General features: G+C 38.8%; 1 protein-coding gene across 3 annotated transcripts in view; it reads left to right on the forward strand.

Annotated features, from left to right (window-relative positions):
- Nucleotides 1-20,205, forward strand: part of LOC150084401 (cell adhesion molecule Dscam1-like) — a 305,476-nt gene that overhangs the window by 156,913 nt on the left and 128,358 nt on the right. For all 3 annotated transcript variants that reach the window (XM_090376034.1, XM_090376036.1, XM_090376035.1), the window contains exons 7-8: nucleotides 230-499; nucleotides 11,329-11,736. In XM_090376034.1, the coding sequence (XP_090232160.1) occupies nucleotides 230-499; nucleotides 11,329-11,736 (678 nt within the window). The remainder of the gene's footprint in view (nucleotides 1-229; nucleotides 500-11,328; nucleotides 11,737-20,205) is intronic.

Here is a 20,205-nt window from a genome sequence, read left to right on the forward strand (position 1 = left end):
GGCCCATAAAAATTCCTCGCGTCATCGACAGGATTCGACCTCAGGTCTTTTCCATTACACCTGTAAAATCGATTTCTTGACTGTACATTGCATACCAGTGTAATCCTTTGTCCCACGTAGAACCGCTAAAGGATGTGCTTATTCACATTACTTTAAATAAATTTATTTATTAAATTTCAGCCCATCATTAGTGACAATTTAAAAATAATAATTTCTTCTTTTCTTCCAGCGTCCTTGAGTGTGTACGTCTTACCGCAACTTCAAGTTCTGAACATTGGTGATTCTGCAACCTTCAACTGCTCGGTGAGAGGTTACCCCATACACACGGTAGTCTGGAAGAAAGATCACCGCCATCTATTGACGAACAGCAGAATTCAGCTGTTTTCTCGCGATGTGTTGCACATTTCCTCAATTCGGAGAGAAGACAGGGGGATGTACCAATGCTTTGTATATAACGAACAAGACGCGGCACAAGGAGCCGCCGAACTTAGGATAGGAGGTAAGACACAGAAAGCCGTCTTAGTTATAAGAATGTTATAACGTTGTGAAGTTCAAAGTATTTAAGATAGAGGTCAAAGACTCAATAGTTAACTATTGCGCCAAAGACATATTGGTTAAAAATTAATAACAGTAGAATTAATTTAGTAGTACAATGAAGATGACATTGAATTTGAACTCGTTTTTAAGTCTAATATTAAAAAACCAAGGAATAAAAATACCAATCTGATGCCTGATCTTCAGATCTTATTCATTGGTATAAACTGTACATTCCAACGTTATTTGTTGGAGTCTTCTGGCTTAATGTTTTAAATATTTTTTTTAAAAAACCAGACTTTGATTTAATATGTATCATTTGAAGTCAATTATAAAGAATACAGAATATATTATAAGTTGCGCTTGGCATATATAGAAATGCTTACTTTAACCTCGAGATAAAACAAAAGCAAATGGAACAATGTTAGGTTCTCTCTAAACTGCAATAACACTCCATCATTGGCCTTTTTCAACACGCTTTCACGGTTTCGAATCGCACCGCTGGCATCCTGCCAAGATTTCACAGGTGAGCGCAATCCCTTGAAGCTATATCAATAAATTGTAGCCTAACAACATTATACCCAAGAAAGGAATTAAGGTTAGATGGATGGGATCTCCTAATCCGGGAAATAATGATACATGAAGGATAAAATGCAACTGCGATACTATCAGGTTTCTGGCAGCTTTTTTCTGCCCATCGCAGTAACATTTTTGTTTGGTTGACTCTTTGACAAATGCGTGGCTGTTATCAGCTGCCAGGTATACTTTAAGGGCGGGTTTGGCAACTTGAAATATGACCCATCGGGGTCACTTTAAACAAAGTGCTCTCTCGCCTGGGATCTTGAACTTCGAACTCTGCCTTCCAATGTAGACAATTATTTGCTTTGCCGCTTCCACTCGGCTGTTTTCTGATCACCGCCTGCTGAAATAATCGATTTACCAGATTTGTTCCAGCTGTGGTAATTAAAAGATTACAAGCATCCTGGGATAATAGAGCTTGAGGATTGCATTGGAGGAAACACACTGGAAGTGTTGACTATGAAGACAGTTCTATTGCAAATAACATTAACGCAATCAGAGTTTACTGAAATGTTCTCACAGGTGGATACTACCAGGTCTTTGCGCACGCATCGTTCACTATAACCTTTATTGAACTCCAAACAAGATGAGTTATAATCCCTTGTAATACCGTATTAGATGTATCCAAGGAAGCTTATCTTCTCTTGATAATAAAATTATAAAGTATTTAGGTAAAACTTAAATGAGATTGAACTGTGAAATTATTAATATATTGAGGAATTATTTTAACCAAGTTTGTTTAGTTAGAGCATTCTGATAGTAAAATTTAAATTTCATTGCTTTCTAAAAAAATTCGAACTTTGGATTTCAAATTCGTGTTTGAAGATGTCCCAGTAGCGTATTCTGTTATTCTTTTAAGAAGATTCCACACTTTTTGTATTAGTTTATCACACGACAGCCGGCTGCAGAAACACAGCCTATGTGCACATATCAAAAAGCAACGCCTTCTATGTGCGAACCAAGAACATTTCGTTTCTGTGCATTCGTCATATTACCCATTTGTTCCTTCAGTTGGCGCATGACAACTAACGCAATATCAAGTACTTCAAGTTACAGCATACGATAAATATACAAAAAAAATAATAATAATAATTGCCATGTTTCTATTGGCCCAATTTCAATTAATTTCAGGATGGTTGGAAAAAAATAAATAAAGTTATAAAAGAGCCAAAGTAAAATTTCATGAAAAATCCATCCACTAGGAGTCCAGTTGTCACATGCGGATGGACGGACGGACAAAAAGTAATAACTGTCGGATATTCCGTTTGTCCGATTTTAATGACACTTGGAATGACATTGAAAAATCTTTCTTAAAAAAAGCTATATATAAAATTACATCCATTTGGAGCCGAGTTATTATATGTGGACGGATAGACAGACAGACAGACTGACAAAAATTGACGGATGTTCGAAAGTTTCCTTCAATAGGCACTTGACGCAGATATGCTGACGCGTCTAATAATTATCTATAACTATTAGAATTAATTTATAATTATAACGTTTGTTATTGACGTTCTTACTGAGTAAGTTTGGTAAAAATAGAAATCTTCCAAACAGACCACTGATGATAGCATCTTCAATATCTATTCAGCTCTGTTTTTATAGTTAAAACCAAATAAGCACGTTTTAAACCCTTAATTGAAATTATCCAGGAAAAACATTAAGGAGCTCAATACAGAAAAAAAAACTGAATTATTATAATGACAGCGCTCTTGTTTTGCTATTTTTATGGCTGTCACAAAATCACTGTACGAAAATTGGAAGCTATTAACTTCGGCTAATTTGACCATTCCAAATTCCGACTGTCTGGCGAAACAAAACAAAACTGAAGATGGCTCAGTAAGAGTATTACATGATAACAGTATTAACTAAATTACATTATGTAAACAGAGATCCCTCGTGCCGCAATAACTGTTATCAAAATAGCAAAGGAGGAGGAGGAGAAGAAAAATATACAAGTCTAATGAAAGCGCAATTACGAAGAGAATTTGCATTCAGTGCAAAACCATATACACGTGGGTTTCGGGCACACATTCATCATATTTAAAATGAAAGAGTCAGCTCATTCTGTGCATGGGCTGACAGTAATTCGCAGGGTTCCATACATTTACAATTAAGATTGCCTTAATTGTGGTTGGCTGCGTGTTAATGTTAAGAATCCATTACTTAAAGAATTTCCTCACTGTGTCTGTAGCATCTTACTGTACGAGGTGCGATTAGGAAATTCGAGAACTGAATTTATATATTCTTCTATTTATAATCTTCCCCCTGATTATTCGTGTATCGATATCCCAATTTTTCAAAGGAAAATCCTCGACCTTAAATTTCAGTGTCTTTGAATAATGTTGAAACATTGTAAGAGCTTAACCAGCTTCTGATGGTGTTATGAGACTGCTTACCATAATCTAGGGATCATGAGATAATTAAAAAAAAAACACGATAATCCCGTGATCAGCTCCACTGTCAGATCATTGCTAAGCACGTTGTGGTATGTATTTTAGAGATTCATTATTTTAAGTTGTTATTTCTTCCCTTCAATACCTTATCCAGATATTAAATCAAATATAATGTTCTGCTTTGTATCTTAGTCTAGAAGCTCAAATAAAGACTATGGTTTAGCTGAGTAAAATGAGATTGCAGTAAGAATAATTAAAAGGGAAAGAAATGGCCCCACACAGTTTACAACCAGTGATGTACCAGTTTAAATATTTTTTGAGGATGGTGAATAATATTTGAATGTTGTTCCAAAAATATATATAATTATAAAGCTTTTTTAGAATCGGGATTACATAATCAGGCAGTACATAAGTGGGAGAAACTTCTGCTCACGAAAGCTATGGTTTTAACATTAAATAAAAAGGCTTACGTCAAATTTACTTCATGTAATCCCTTGCGAAGCGTTTTCAAAACCCTTTCTCATAATTAGAGGACTATGTCCTATATGGTGAAAGAAACGAAAGACTTGTGGTATTTGCAGGACCTCGAGGAATGTCAGCAATTAACGCTTTTTTCAAGAAAATGGAACAGAAAGTGGACATGGAAGAGCCCAAATGAATTAACTAATGACTTCATCTTCACTAACAGAAGGTAAAATGTGAATGATGTAACCGCCCTGAAGAAGGGAAATATTGGAAGTGATCACAGAATGGTAAGATGCACACTTGATATAGATACAAGAAAAGAAATGAAAAAACTGACTCGGGTAAATAATACAAAGGTCTTTGAGATAACAGAAGAGGAGGAAAAGCAGTATATACTGGAATTTAGGAACAAATTTCAGCTTCTGCAGACCTTTAAGGACCAAGATATCGACGACCAATACAACTTTCTGAAATTAATTAAGCCCAAGAAACCTATTGGTAAAAAGGAATACAAAGAAGACAAAATTAGTCAAGAAACACTTGTCATGATCAACCAAAGACGACAAAAAAGAAGAGCAAGATAAACACTAACCGGGAGAAAATTGAGTATATTGAGTTATGCAAAGCCATTAGAAAGAGACTCAGAGAGAACATAAGAAGATTTAACACAAGAGAAGTAGAAAAGCATTAAGGGAAAACAAAGGACTTAAACCAGCAGCCATGAACAGTAATACAGAAAGACAAATGATACTGAAACTGAAGAATAGCGATGGTATACTTATAAATATCAGAGAAGGCATAATTCAAATAGCAGAAGACTACTATAGAGAATTATTACAAGGAATGAGCGAATTATGCCAGCAGTGGGGAAGATGGATTGCAAATTAGCAACACATACGACATACCCGATATCCTTCCCGATGAGGTAGAACATGCGTTGAAGAAAATGAAGAATCAGAAAGCCCCGGGGGAAGATGAAGTTACTGCAGAATTGTTAAAATTAGGAAGAAGAGACATGACACAGAAACTGGTGAGATTCTTCACAAAATACATTAGAAAAGCGTCACGCCTAAGGAGTGGAATAATGCAATCATAATTTTGCTCCATAAGAAAGGAGATAAATCACAAATTGGAAATTATAGACCAATTACCTTGTTATCCCATATCTACAAGTTGTCCACAAGGGTCGTTACTAACGGACTAGAAAGAATACTTGAGAATCAACCGAAAGAGCAAGCTGGCTTTAGGACAGGATTCTCAACTATGGATCACCTTCACGTAATATCACAGCTAATGGAGAAAGCAAATGAATATAAAACACCATTATGCCTGGCATTTGTGGATTATGAAAAGGCATTTGACTCCATACAGCATAAGGCAATGTTTTGGGCACAAGACAAGGCATAGATACTCCATATATTATGATTTCGAAGAAAATATGAGAACGCTACGTCCTTTATTAGACTATAGAAAAACAGTAGCAAAATTAAAATTAGGAAAGGAGTTCGACAAGGAGACAATATTTCCGAAGCTGTTTACTGCTGCCCTTGAGCAAGCTTTCAGAAGACTAGACTGGTTGCAGAAAGGGGGTCAATGTGAATGGAGAGAGTACCTAAACCATTTACGATTTTCAGATGACATTGTGGTCATAAGCCACGATCCCAAAGAATTAGAGGAAAATCTTAATCAGTTATGCACAGTTAGTAAGGATTTTGGACTAAAGATGAATATGGCTAAAACAAAAGTATTGATTAACAAGTATGCCACAGAAAGGGATATAATGATTGAAGGAGCAGTAATTGAAAAGGTGGAGTCATACTTATCTGGGACAAGTCATTAGATGTAATAATGATAAATGGCCGGAAGTCAAGAGAAGAATAAATTTTGGATCGATAGCATTCAGGAAATATAGTCACATACTGAGGAGCAATATCCCAATTTGTCTGAAACGTAAAATAATGAACCAATGTATACTCCCCACCATGACTTACGGAAGTGAAACTCGGGCACTCACCAAAAGAATGAAAGAGAAGTTGCGAACTACACAGCGAAGAATGGAACAAAATATAAACGAGTTATATTCGGAATCAGACTGTTAGATAAGAGAAACACAGATTCTTCAGAATAAAAGACAAATAAAGGACATTCTTATCAAAACTAAAGAACTGAAATGTTCTTGGGCAGGATACATACCTCGAAGACATGATGACAGATGGACTAAGAAAATAGCAGAATGGTACCCCAGAAAAGCTAAAAGAAAACCCGAAGACAACAACGTAGATGGACAAATGAAATTCACGAGTTCGTCGGTAATAAATGGATGGCCATTTCACAAAACAGAAGGAACTGGAAAGTTGCTGGAGAGGACTTCATCCTGCAGTGAGTTGAAAATGGCTGCTTCAGCTCACGGCAGCACAGACAGAAATGACTGCGTTAAAGCACGTAGCAAAGAATTCCATTGCAAAAGGAAGTCAAAACTTAAATGCTGATACATTCACAATGCAAAAGGGAAATAAAAATATCTCTTGAAATTTAGACGCGCTGTCCCTGGACAAGATAAGATACGAATCATGTTACAACAGAACCTCACACGAGCAACTGTAGAGAATTTAGCCGACTGAGATAGCAACGAATGAGGAATGCAGTGAATTAATATTAACGTATTAACTTGTGTACTTTATTTTCCGTATTAAAACTTTGTTTTCACACAAATTAATATTCAAATGCAGTCCTCTTCCCGGGAATGTGCAAATGTTTTAGAGAAAGTTCCAAAGAACCAACGTTTCTTACAAGTTACTGTTATTTATTGATATCGCGGTTTTTCGATTATATAAATATAAATAAAGTTAGTTCCCTAGTCAATTGCAGCGAGTGAACGATCGACGACCGCACTCCAGGCCACAATGATCGATTTGACTCCCGTACAAATCCTTTAAAACCTTGTTTTTTCATTCTTGTCTAAACTTTCCCAAAAACTTTCTTCTAACTTAACTGCAGATGCTTGTTTGTTCGTGTATACGAGATTCGATCGGCAAAGAACGTTACTACGATTCATTGTGGACACAAAAGGGAAGAGCGGAAAAAAAATCTACGACTTTGAATGGACCCGATCCCGCTGCTAAAGCAAATCCCATTTCACTGGTAACATTTTTAAATTTATTTATTAATGTCCTACGCACACGATTCTTTAAAAGCTAACCAGAGAGAAGCATAGTTTTGGCAAGCAAGAATACTTTCAAATGCAGCACCTCCAATGGTTCAATTTTTTTTTAGTAAGGTACGCTCGTGTTCAAAGAACAAATGCAGTATTACATTTTTTTCACCAAAATTTGGTAATTAGTTATTTTCAAATCGCTTTCCAGAAAGAGTTTGGTACATTTGGGCGTTACAGCATTGATTTAAACCCCAGATGAGTTCCACCGAGAATATTGGTCCTGGAAGACCAATTCACTGCCCAACATGAGAATTTCGATTCGAAAGACCAGAACAATGACTTTAACTATAAATTCTATTTATATAGCATGGTGACATAACCTATTTTTTGTTATTTTAACTATACAGGGTGTCCCAAAAGTCACTGCGTATTTTGGTGAAACAGCGTGATTTTCAAATAAATTTCATATTTATTCTTTTTTACATAAAACATAAGTATTTGTAATGTGTTAAAGATGTTATTATAATTATTATTATTCTTTTAATGTTTTCTTTTCAGATCCATAATTCATGATGAATGTTCAAGAGCGAATTGTTGTAACATCTTGCATCAAAGGAATGAAGTTTTGTGAAATAAGGGAAAGATTTTAGGAGATTTCATAGTCCCGGAACTATAGTCAACGCGATTCGTGCGCTGGTAAATAAGTTTAGAAGAATTAGGTCTGTGCGTGACGATGTGGACGCCCAAGGAGAGCACGTGAAAGCATTGATTCAATTCGAGAAATATTCGAAGAGGACCCAAAATTATCAGTTAGGGAGGAATCTCGAAGATTAAGCATATCCAAGTTCATAGAATTTTGCGTTCGACACCGATCAAAAAGCCCTACCACATCCAACTGTTGCATGGTCTTCATGAAGATTTTCCACGTCGAGCGACAATGTGTGCAGAACTTGTAGATCAAATTCAAAATAACAGCTTAATGGACCACACTATGAAATCTCCTCGAAAATCTTTCCCTAATTTCATAAAACTTCATTCCTTTGATGCGGGATGTTACAACCAAAATTCGCTCTTGAACGTTCATCATGAATTATGGGTCTGAAAAGAAAACATTAAAAATTAATACAAATTATAATAACATCTCTAACACATTAAAAATACTTGGTTTATGTAAAAACAATAAATATATTTGTAATGAAATTTATTTGAAGATCACAATGTTTTAGCAAAACACGCAGCGACTTTTGGGACATCCTGTATAATATACCTTATCTATGTGAGGATATAACCAGAGCTTTGTACAATCATTAAAAAATGTTTCGCCCGCTATTTGTGAAATTTTCAAGCCCCAGAGCTTGAAAAGCAAACTGTAGAAACATTGTAATTAACAACCGTAGTGAGAACAAGAAACCCGGAAACCACTCCTTTGACTATTGTTCATTTTCTTTTATACAAAAGGTCCTTTTCTTCAAAGACTTTTGCTTTCTTTTATGTATCGCATTTTTTGAAGTCAATTCAGAACAATGCCCATAGAATTTCGACAGAAAAGGCAAGCAGAAAAAAAAAAACAGAACGTCTATGAGACAGAGTGGAGAAAGAAACTGTTAGAGATGAGTGGTTAATTAGCCTAACTGCCCTCTACTGAATGGAATCTATAAGGCCTCAAAGAGGTTTTGGAGGCACTGCCTCCAAAGGTGTGGGAACAATATTCCATGGTAGGGCGGATTTGCGATTGATACAGAGTGAACAGATGTTTAGAAGAAAAGTAATGCCGAGAATGAAAGAGAAAACCCATTTTTTTAGATGCAGAGGATGTTGTTGTTATTTGGTTTTTAGGAGCATTGGCAACTAAGGCCATATTGCTCCGGGGATATGCGGTGGTCATTCCCTGACCTTTCCGCATCCTCCGTATTTGGTGGTCACGGTCTCGAACCCCGGTCTAATCAAGAAGTGTGTGTACTGCTGCTCCTGCCCACCTGGCAGATGCAGAGGAAGCTGTTTGTTCGAGGATTTATTAGGCGTATCAGCAACTATGGCCATAGAGCGCCAGATGCAGATTTGATTGATTGATTTGGTAGTTGTTGGCGCATCGGCTTCTGTGGCCATATTGCACCTCCCAAGGTTTTTGCAGTACTTTGATCCAAACCCGAGGCGTGAATCGAACCCGCGACCTTTGGGTTACCGGGTGGGTGCTTTACCCACTCGGCTAGCCCGGTCGGCGCCAGATGCAGAGGAAGTAATGTTAATAATGTGCTTGTGCCAAGAGAGATTGGAAGTCAGGGAAATCCACAATAGAGATACTGCATATGATCTTAACTAGAATAGAAATCAGTGTCATCGGAGATAAGCATAGGAAAAAAAAGAATCTTTTTTCGAGATATAAGACAGGTCTGAGTTTAACGGTCCCAAGGCGTTGCTCGAATCACTATGTGCATAGAAGCGTGTGTTCATGAGCTGATTTGGATAAGGTGTAGCCTGAAACACCCAGAATAACTCAGAGAGAAAATTCTTTTCCCTCCGCCTGAAATCGGTTAACTACACTCTGGATTTAAGACTTTAGGTATCCCTCCACTCGTCGACGGGATTCGAACCCAGATCTCTCCAAACAAGTGACAAGGAGCGAAACTAGTAGACTGTCGCCGATGACCTTAACATCATTAATGAGTAAATTGAAAATCTTCTAAAAATATGCTCAAAATGGCATCTGTACTAAAAATAAACTCCCTGTGATGCAGAGCCAGAGAGTAATCACCGGCGATTATATCACGAGGCAAAGTCAAAAGGCCAGTTACATCAACATCACCGAGACCATAGTGGAAGACAGCGGACTGTCTCAAGTGTTCTGCCCCTTTCGCTGAGGATTTCCAGTTATTCTACTCTGTATACATCAAGATGCGCAGCCAACTAATTTTGCACCGTACGAAACTGCGTATCCATCAACAGTTTATTTTTCTGGAGTTACCAGTAGAGATTGAATATCTGTTGGAATAAAAACTTGCTTGTGTACTGGTGTAGATAAACAATAGTTAATATTTGCGTATCAGTTTAAATCATACTACCTTGTACTTAAACTTCCAGCTGTTTATCAAATAAACAGAGGAACCAATTTGGATTTGCTGTTTGCGTGAGAACGTCTAATATTTCTGTGGCACTCAATAAGAGGATTCGCCATATAATTCCAGAATGGTGTTCATCAAAGGAGCAGCTGTCCCGACAATTAACATAATACATACGAAATATAATAACATCATTTGGCTGAAATTACAAACGTCGTAGTAAACATTTGACTGCATAAATGGATATCGTGTTATTAGCAGTAATGAGGGTTTAAATCAATGGGAAGCTTTGATTAGCTTTTATCAAAAAATAAGTCTATAATAATAAGGAAGTGCTATCATAGCCATCAAATTCAGACCCATGGAATAAGGTGAGAGAACTCACATCTCACGAGACAATAAGAGTAGCTTTCATTATAATATTTTATTTGTGGAACTCTGCTTTATTTTTTCGTTATACTTTCCCTTTAAAGTCTTAAAATGTTAAGCCTATGCGTTTTAACAAAATTCAGTGTGAACTTAAAGAATATCTCGTTAGAACATGCGCTATAAATTTCGTATTGTTTGCAAAATTAGTAATTTGTCCCGTTATTTTTCTAATTTATTCCAAGTGAAGGTCTTAATGTATTAAAATAAAAATTCCTCACTTCTCAATGAAGACTATTAAAGCGATGGAGAATTTACGAAATGAATTGCATAGCTACCTTTCCTAAATTAGCATAAAACAATTTTTGAAAATGTCCTTAACTCCGGGTGTCATCTGCACAATGGAAATAATCTGGCCTTAATACGATGTGTGAAATGGGGTTATCAACATCCTCGGAGATTTAGAAACCCGTATTTTTGTTATAAGGGGAGGTTTAATGCCTTTCGCGACTGCCTATGACTTAAAAATGTGTTTCCAGGCTAACTTAATCAGGAATAAATATACTTACTATCTCAAAAATTAAAAAGGCTTGTTGTTTCCATCCAGTGGAATCTAGAATAATTAAACCTTAAAATTGAGTACGAATTCACTGAAATTGTCATCTGAAAGCAATGTCGGCTTTCTTTGATTACTTTTGTCCGTGCGATTATTATTTTTTTTCCCTTTGCATGGCTCTTCCATTGTATATTTGCAGCTCACTTTAAGAATTCTTTCTAGAGGTGGCTCCTTACTTGGTGTCAGCATTTCAAGAGAAGACCGTGCACTCCGGGGAATTCGTCTCCATGCTATGCGTCGTATCCGGAAATCCCATGCCGAAAGTGACCTGGAATGTGGACGGTGTCCCTGTGATGCAGAGCCAGAGAGTAATCACCGGCGATTACATCACGAGCCAAGGTCAAAAGGGTAGTTACATCAACATCACCGAGACCAGAGTGGAAGACAGCGGACTGTATACGTGCGAGGTGGCTAACGACGTCGGTAAGGTGTGGCAGTCTTCGAGATTAAACATCTACGGGCCCCCATTCGTCCGACCTCTGCGTAACGTATCTGGAGTGTCTGGAAATGATATGGTCGTCCGCTGCCCGTACGGTGGATACCCAATTAAGAGCGTCACGTGGCAGAAAGGTATGGAATTATTTTTTTTCTCTTTAAGGGAAAGTGGGTTTAGGGAGTTTTATTAATAGATATATTCTCGAACTGCATTCTTCGAGATAAAGTGAAGGAAATGACAGCAGCGAACAGTAGCCTTGTTTTAGCTAATTCTTAAATTACACGACGTATGGCAATAAAGTTCCCTGACTGATAAAATAAAATAAAACACAAGGCGAAAGAGCTCAAAAACAGTTTTATTTTTTATTCAAAGTAATCGCCAACTGATGAATGCACTTATTGCACAGTACTAAAAGTTTCTGAAAAAAGAGTCAGCGATGGCGTCCAAAGAGATGATGTTCAGTTCTGCGGTTACTTTCTTCTTTATGTCCTCGACATCCTGAAATCTCTTTTCTTCGAAGGCAGTTTTCACTTTGGGAAACAGGAAGAAGTCCGCTAGTGCTAGTTCGGGATGAGTAGGGTGGATGGTTGATCTGTATAATGCCATGTTTCGCCAGAAAAGAAATGTCTTCAAAAAGAGAGTGCGGAACGGGTAGAATCACTATCGTGCAACAAGAACCAACTGCCTACTCTGGAAATTGCGGCCAAACCCGGAAATGCGCTTCAGTGTTTGAAGTACCTGTACGTAGAACGAAGCATTAACTCTCTTCCCTGCAAGGGCGAATTCCTTGTGAAACACGCCCTGATGATTCTGAAGTCCACTGCATACGCTGACGCTTCGTCTCTGGGTGTATTGAAATCCAACACTCACCTTCAGTGACAATACACTGGAGGAAATTGTTTTTTTTTTGACAAGTCTGGATGAAGTCCTCGCACGATGACACTCTTTCTTGTTGCTGCTTATCCTGAGGTATGCGGCACAAATTTTGCAGAGACCTTCCTTTCCCTAAACCTTCATGCAGAATTTGACTAATCGTCTCCTTATTCATATTCAACTCATCGGCCATCATTCTGAAGTGAAACGACGATCTCTTGCTACAAATTTCCGAAACTGTGGCCGTCCATCAACGAGAGGTTGACGGACGTCCGCTTCTTGGGTCAGCGTAAATATTCTCAAGTCCTTCTTTGAACCGCTTATACCATTCAGACACGCTGATCCGACTTTCATGATCATAAACAGATCATGACCATTTAATAAGTTTCTGTTGCAGATTTTCCAATTTAAAGCAAAATTTGATACTCTTTCTCCATTGCAAAATTGTGACAAGGAATGTTAAAACGAAACTGGTTGTCACTTGCAACCTGTCAGCCTACTGGACAATCTCAGTACAACCATCTGTTTGAGGTAGTTTGAACATAACGCTAACAACATACGACTTCCGTTTATTTTCTAACTCATCGAATATGACCTAAACAGCACCAGTCCGGGAACTTTGTTGCCACACCTCGTATTTGCATATGTCAAACCTCTTGCTCTAATGATAATTACTATTAATAACAATGTTCCAAACCTAAAACGACCAGTCTCTCTTACAATTATCATTCTGTCTTATAATCTCAAGCTCACACTTCATTTCTTTTAATGAGTTAATATATTATAAATTTTCGTATAATCTTACAATCGAGTATTTCCCAGAATTCAATGTTGACAGTCGGAAAATTATAATCAGTAATAACATAACTAATAAATGTGCTTTGTTATTCTTATCTTCATCAATGACTTATGATCTACGTATTATATTTTTCTTAATATTAATTTTATATTCTTATATAATATTAATATCTTTTTCTTAATAATATTAGCTGATAATGACAGCTAATATTCCGGAGATGCTCTTTGTGTGTATGCGACAGGGCGCGTATGAAGGCGGTCCGAATCATGTTATGGCCACCCAGCCACGTGTACGTCTCCACCAAAGCCAATCAGTAAATTGGTGAGCGTCTGCGTAGTATGGTGTTGTTACAGTTAAATAATCGGCCTCTTAGCCCAGTGTGGCAAGGATATGCGCCACACTGGTTTCCCTCTCCCTGTCTGGTGGAGGCGGGCCGTTTACTACCAATCTTCTGATAGAAGAATCTGTCACCCACGTCGATAGGGTCTGCCAAAAAAAGATAGTTTACAGTTGAGATTTTGGGTCAAGTCCCCAATATGGTCCAAGGTTTAGATTGCGATTCAAGTCCACAATATGGTCCAGGGTTGAAATCGCGAGTCAAATACAAATTATAGATCAAAGTTGAGTACAATAAAAATCAGCATAAGGCAAGTGAGTAACAGATAGCGGAGCACTCCATATATTCATATGACGTCAGCTTTGTAGTCCTTATTTGGGAAGGGAACGCCTGAAAATTCAACAGATTCGTGCAAAAATTGGGCAACGCTTTACATCTCAATATTTGTACACATTTCTATCGCTTATGCTGAGCTCGCGTGCACAAAAATATATATGTAGAGCATGCTGCAACTCCTCAAACATGAGGAAATGACGATTTCTATTGTACACACAGGTTTCTTGCTACGCCAGTTCATGCCCTGATTCCCGAACACCACTAGTATATAAACACAATGGTAACTATCGGTTTCTTGAAGCCTGTGTTAAAAGCATTACGTTTTAAAAACATTCGCTTATTGATTGTGGAATATTGTTGTTTGGAGTTGTTAATTAAACTTTAAAGATCACTAACGGATCGTGACTAATGTACTTTTAAATGTTAATCGCATAAAACGAAGAGGTTATTCGAATCCGGCCCCATCATTTAAGGATCTGTTATTTCTACACTTCAAGTGTTCGTGTCTCAAACTCTGAAGCTGTGGGATACTAATGGGACTAACATTAAACAAAGTAAACATCAAGCTAAATTACTTACACTTTAAAACTTTCCTCCTAACGATTGTGAATTCTGTCTCTCTGGCATCTGGCCAAACCTCGCTTGATGGAATTCTTTCTGTCACGATGTCTACAAAACATGGCTGGACAATTTCTCGCGCAGTTAAATTTAGGGAAGATGGCCGTGTTATCCAACCACTGAGTTTGAAATTCATGGACAGTCTTCGTCCGTTAATGGACTAATTACAACTTGCCAGTAATTTATGTTACTCTCTTATGAAAGTCATTTTTAACTGAACTTTGTCGTTTACAGAGAGCAAGTACGTATTTTCGTTATATCCGTAGGAAGAACTTCATGTTCCAAAGTCGAGGAACATGAAGCAGTTTTATTTTCCGTTGCCGAGTAGACAAAAATAATCTTGAGAATATTATAATATCTGAACCGCTAAAACTGAATTAAATCCGTTTTCTTCTTAAGACGAACCCTTTTAAATAAACACCGGCTCTCGCATTCCTAAGCATAATAATGATACAAAATTACTGGAAATTCTCAAGAATTAAGGATACCAATTAAAAGAGAAAATTATACATATATTTTCTTACTTTGACATTAAGTTTTCGTCCGCCATCAAACAGGCAAAGAATCGTCATTTCCATAAATGAAATTCATTTCCGCTTTTGCGTTAAGAATCCGCGTTGTTAGAAAACGAATAAACTAATTAAAATTCAGCCAGTTTTGAAACGCAACAATTTCACCAAAAATCAATACACAATTTAATTAAAATGTTAAAGAATGTGCTGTGAGTGTCCACTTTTGCTCGCGCAGCCATGCATTCACTCTTTTTAGTGTTAACTCTACAAAGACTATGATCATCAATTGCACTAATGTACTTCTTTATTTCACCGATATGCAGGCTTCATACACAATCCAGAAAATAATATATTACACCAATAAATGCCGCAATATTCCTCAAATACCACGGCTGTCACAATGATACTATCTTCTGCTAATTGTCTAAAGCTATCTCATTCCACTTAATATCGTCTGCTCTGTTGCCATAGATACAATGATCTGCTGCTGCGCATACTCTGGGTTCTTGAAAAACCTGGAAAAACTCACGAGGGAAACCTTCTCCCTACGTCTGAGATCGGCTAACTACAGCCTCGACTGCAGAGGATTTCAGAAATTCTTCCAGACATTAATGGGAATCGAACACACCTCCCCGAATGCGTGGCAGACGACGATGTATAATGTCGGCTAAGCTGCCACACAGGACTCTTGTATACACCCACACACACACCATATGCTACAAGCAGTTTCATCTCGATCCTATAGAGGAGGTGTCTGCATATTGTACAAGTTAAATCGCTTTACTGTAATTAGTCAGATTATGTATGAGTCTAGCCAAGATCAACGCTTCAAAGCCTTATGGCTCCCATTGAAGTTTGGCAACATTAAAATTTACTCGATTTATAGCCCTCCACCACCAGCAGCAGACTAACTTCTGATTTTGGATGCCACCGACTGGCTGTTAAACCAAACGCATCAAAATGCCATGCATACCTGTGGGGCTTTTAACTCTCTCAGCAATTTAGTAATCTCTGAAAAATGCTAAAGCAGGATCTTGAGGCACTTAAAATGGAAAGTGTCACCAAACTCGCAACCAGAAGCTCCAATCAACTTGACCTCATCGTTGCCTCAAAGCAAACCAACCTGTTAACTCCCCCAGAAACATTTTGATTCAGACCATGTACAGGTGATATTACTTCTTCCAATGCCCTTTAAACTTCAGCCAGCCGCTTCGCAAGTGCAGTAAAATCAGTGTTAGTAATAACTACTTCAACATCCAAAAGCGTATTTTTTGGCTGTTTCTGCAATTCCACGGGATGTGTTAAAAAGTTGTCCTGCACATTTGGCTGTTGACCTGTTCAAAAGATGGCGTTACACCATTGCTAGATATGCAGGCACAAAAAGGATTACCATTACCTAAAGGACCAATGCATGGCAGACAATCTTTTCACTATACACTGAAAGGACAGAATTCATGAGACACCTGGTTCCTGGGCAACGCGGCACTGTCATCCCTCTGATAGTGGACGAACCCACCGCTTGGCAAGTATATAGGTACACTGCATTCACGTAAATGGTAATTCGATGTCAGCATGGATAACAGTCGTAATTTAATCCACTTTGAAAGAGGGCTGATAGTGAGTGCGCGAAGCATGGGTCACTATCCCGGGGATGGTTTGTTATTATTTTATTTTGAAAATGGTCAAACCATGATTAACATCATCATATTGAACATGCAACCTTCAACGTGCCACCAGGGCAATAAGCCCATATGCACTTTCCAGGAGGTGGTACAGAAATTGCACTTTTCCCGTTCAACGGTGTATCGGGAATATGCCATTTCCGGAATAACATCTGTCGACGTCTGTCTCATTGTTTCAGCTAACCGGAGAGCGACAGTGGCGCAAATCATAGTGTGCATAGTGTTAGGGTCAGGCGCCACCTGTGGTTTCCCACACCTGCTCAAAATGTACACTGAAGAAATACAGAACACTGTAAATTCCAGAAAAGTTGTGTTCAATGTGCAGTATTGTTTTGGGTTCTGTTGTGTGTCCTGGCATTTTGCCGCGGGGCCCCTGGTGGGACCTATGTGTCCCCGCACACACCAGTAGGAGGTAGCTAGGCTGCCCATAATTCTCTGGCTAGTCTCTGTCTGGGTCGTCTCAGCTTCCTAAGTGGAGACCAAGGTAAAAAAAAAAAATATATAGGCAATTAGATAGAGTGAGGTAGTAGAGAGTGTACGGAAGAAGATGGGGGGATCAAAATAAAGGATTTAGGCGAAGGCATCTCCAAGCAGTCAGACTGCTAAGTTCCATCAGGCGAAGGCAGGGAGTCGAAAGTGACTTAAACCCCAATCCAGGGGTTTAAGTCAATCCAATGGTAGCTATCAAACTCCAAGTTGTTCGTTTAATGGCTTGACGGTCAAGTTCATGACTGTCTAGTCTGAATGGTAGTCCATTATGGTCTCAAATAGTCTGTTGCCTTCCTTGGGACGGTTGTGGTGTTGGTACAGGAACTATAGATAACGATTTCTTTCAGCTGAAGAGCTCTTGTGCGAAAGGCGTCAAAGCTGTATATTCCTCCCTATTATCAAGCAGGTGTGTTTCTTGATCTTTGGGTATGTGGGTCAAGGAAGCGCTGAAGGTGCAACGGATATCCTCATACAGGGGGCAATCGTACACGAAGTGAGACCAATTCTCAGTCCCAGCACACGTACAAGTGGGTCATCGATGATTCCCAGTAAAAGTGATGATTTTCGGATACCAGATGCCTGCTGCGTACGTTATAACCGGGGTAAATACCGCTTTATAGAATAAGGACAGATTGTGCCTATTGAGTCCCCAGTTCCGTCTGGAGACCCTGGCGGCAAGGGTGGTGTAATTGCTTATCTTTCTTAGGTATTTAAGATGTGGCTGGAAATTTAGTTTTCTGTCAAGGATAACTCCTAGATGCTTAAGTTAAGTAAAGAATTTTATGGTCCTGTTGTCAATTTTTATCTGTGACGGTCTGGGCACAAATCACCTCCGACTTCAACGAGGGAGCTGCCAGAAACGTCTCCACCAAAGCCATCAGGCAAACATTAGCTGCAATTGGTTATAGGAGCCACCGATCCACCAAAGTCCCATTGCTAACCCTACGACACAGAAGATGTTCTTTCGCCAAATTCAGCGAAAGAACATCGGCACTGGACCTTGGATGATTAAAGACTGGTCTCCTGTCCGATGAGACCCGATTCCAGTTATTTCGAGCAGATGGGAGAGTGTGTATCTGGCGGAAACCGCATGAAACGATGCACCCGTCGTGTTAACAGGGAACTGTTCAGACAGGTGGAAGGTCAGTAATGGTCTGGGACATGTTCAACTGGCACACGTTGAGACCTCTGGTACGTCTAGCCGCATCTCTGAACGGTCAAAGTTACGTGTCCATCCTTGCAGACATCTGCATCCCTTCATGGTGATCATGCACCCACAGGGTAATGGATTCTTCCAGTAGGACAATGCGCCTTCCCCACAGAACCAAGGTGACTAGAACATTGATTCGAAGAGCATTCCGCAGATTTTACGACTACGGAATGGCCGTTCAACGGATATGAACCCTGTGGAGCATCTTTGGGATGCTGTGGAAAGGTCGGTTCGAGCTCCAGATCCTCCACCCAGGAATGCGATGGAATTATGTACAGCAGTGCAGCAAGTATGGATGGAAATACCTGTGGAACTCTTTCGTGAATTAGTGGACTCAATTCCTCGCCGTGTGACTGCCCTTATCTGGGCTAAAGGTGGGCCTATGCTTTACTAGGTAGGTATCCCATGATTTCTGTCCACTCAGTGTAATTTCATGCTTAAGCAACACATGCATGTCATCTGGAAGGAGACTGGCGACCCACTCCACAGGGAAAGCTACTCCCAAGCTAGAGCCACTTAATCGGACAAAATCGCAAGCCATCAAGAACTACTTCAGTGCCACTTTGGACAGAGGGGCAATTTCCTATGCGAATGTTTAGTTAAACTTCGCACAGAATCCGAAGCAAGAGGAGTGGTTATACCACAACACACGGTACTCAAATACTGTACTCACTACTTTCCAGTGTCCCAAATAATTCCAACCCACGGGACATCCTTTCCATGATCATCATCGCCGAACAGAAACTTAAATGCTATCAAAGCATTACCGCTCTCGGATGTTGTTGGTTATGAAAAAGTGCTGTACTTAAGGCTAAAATACCTAAGTCCATATATTGCTCAAGTCCCATTAACCGTCCATAACACACTGATAAAAGAAAATTACTTTCAGTAGAAATGGAATATTTATGAAGTGATGCCCGTTCCAAAATCCAGTAAACCAACATCAGTCACTACAGTCTCGATATATAACGAGTCTAGTCTACTTAAGACTCTTGAGAGAGAGGAAAAAAAAAAAAAAAAAAAAAAACTTACCAGTTTTTATAAACCACCTATTGGCACACAGAGCCAATGTCACGAACCTCCTATGAGCATTCAGGTTAAATAAAATACCCTGGGATTCCTCCCCTCTCTCCTGACTTCTAGATTTGTACGCCTTTCTTCAAGATGCGATTCATTCTCTTGCTGTCACTGCTGGTATTCCCAAGGATGGGATTCTCTCTGCGCATCCGTTCGCTGCACCCGAACTTTACAGGGAAGAGTGCTTATACTATGCTGATGAAATCAAAATTTCTTACTATTATCAGTCCTATGCATGGTCATCAAGTTGTTTCTAATAGAATAAAAAAAAAGTTCTCAGCAACTACTCTGATTAACTGGTACAATTCTCGCTGATTATCAAACCCTGCCAAAGCTGCGCCATCATAGTTCCCCCCCTCAAAAAGCAACCTTCAGAGATAGAGCCATCTGTCAACAGCATTGCTCTTCCACGTATAACTCAACACAAGGATCTTGAAGTAATATTTGATCCCCAATTCACTTTCATGCCAAAATGTAATCCATTCATCGAAGATTTAGTCTGCTGAGATGGACTGCAAAGCTACATCTGCTTCCTGTCAGATCGGGAAACGTCACTCAAATAAATTTTCAAAAGATTGACCCAGTACTGTTCTTTGCCCCAAAAATCTGGGCTCCTGCTGCTCCTACAACCTTATGACTAAAAACTAAATTATAATGACATATTATTATG

Source organism: Mastigoproctus giganteus, chromosome 6 (genome assembly GCF_048544385.1).
Source record: "Mastigoproctus giganteus isolate SK-2022 chromosome 6, ASM4854438v1, whole genome shotgun sequence".
Lineage (NCBI taxonomy): Eukaryota > Metazoa > Arthropoda > Arachnida > Uropygi > Thelyphonidae > Mastigoproctus > Mastigoproctus giganteus.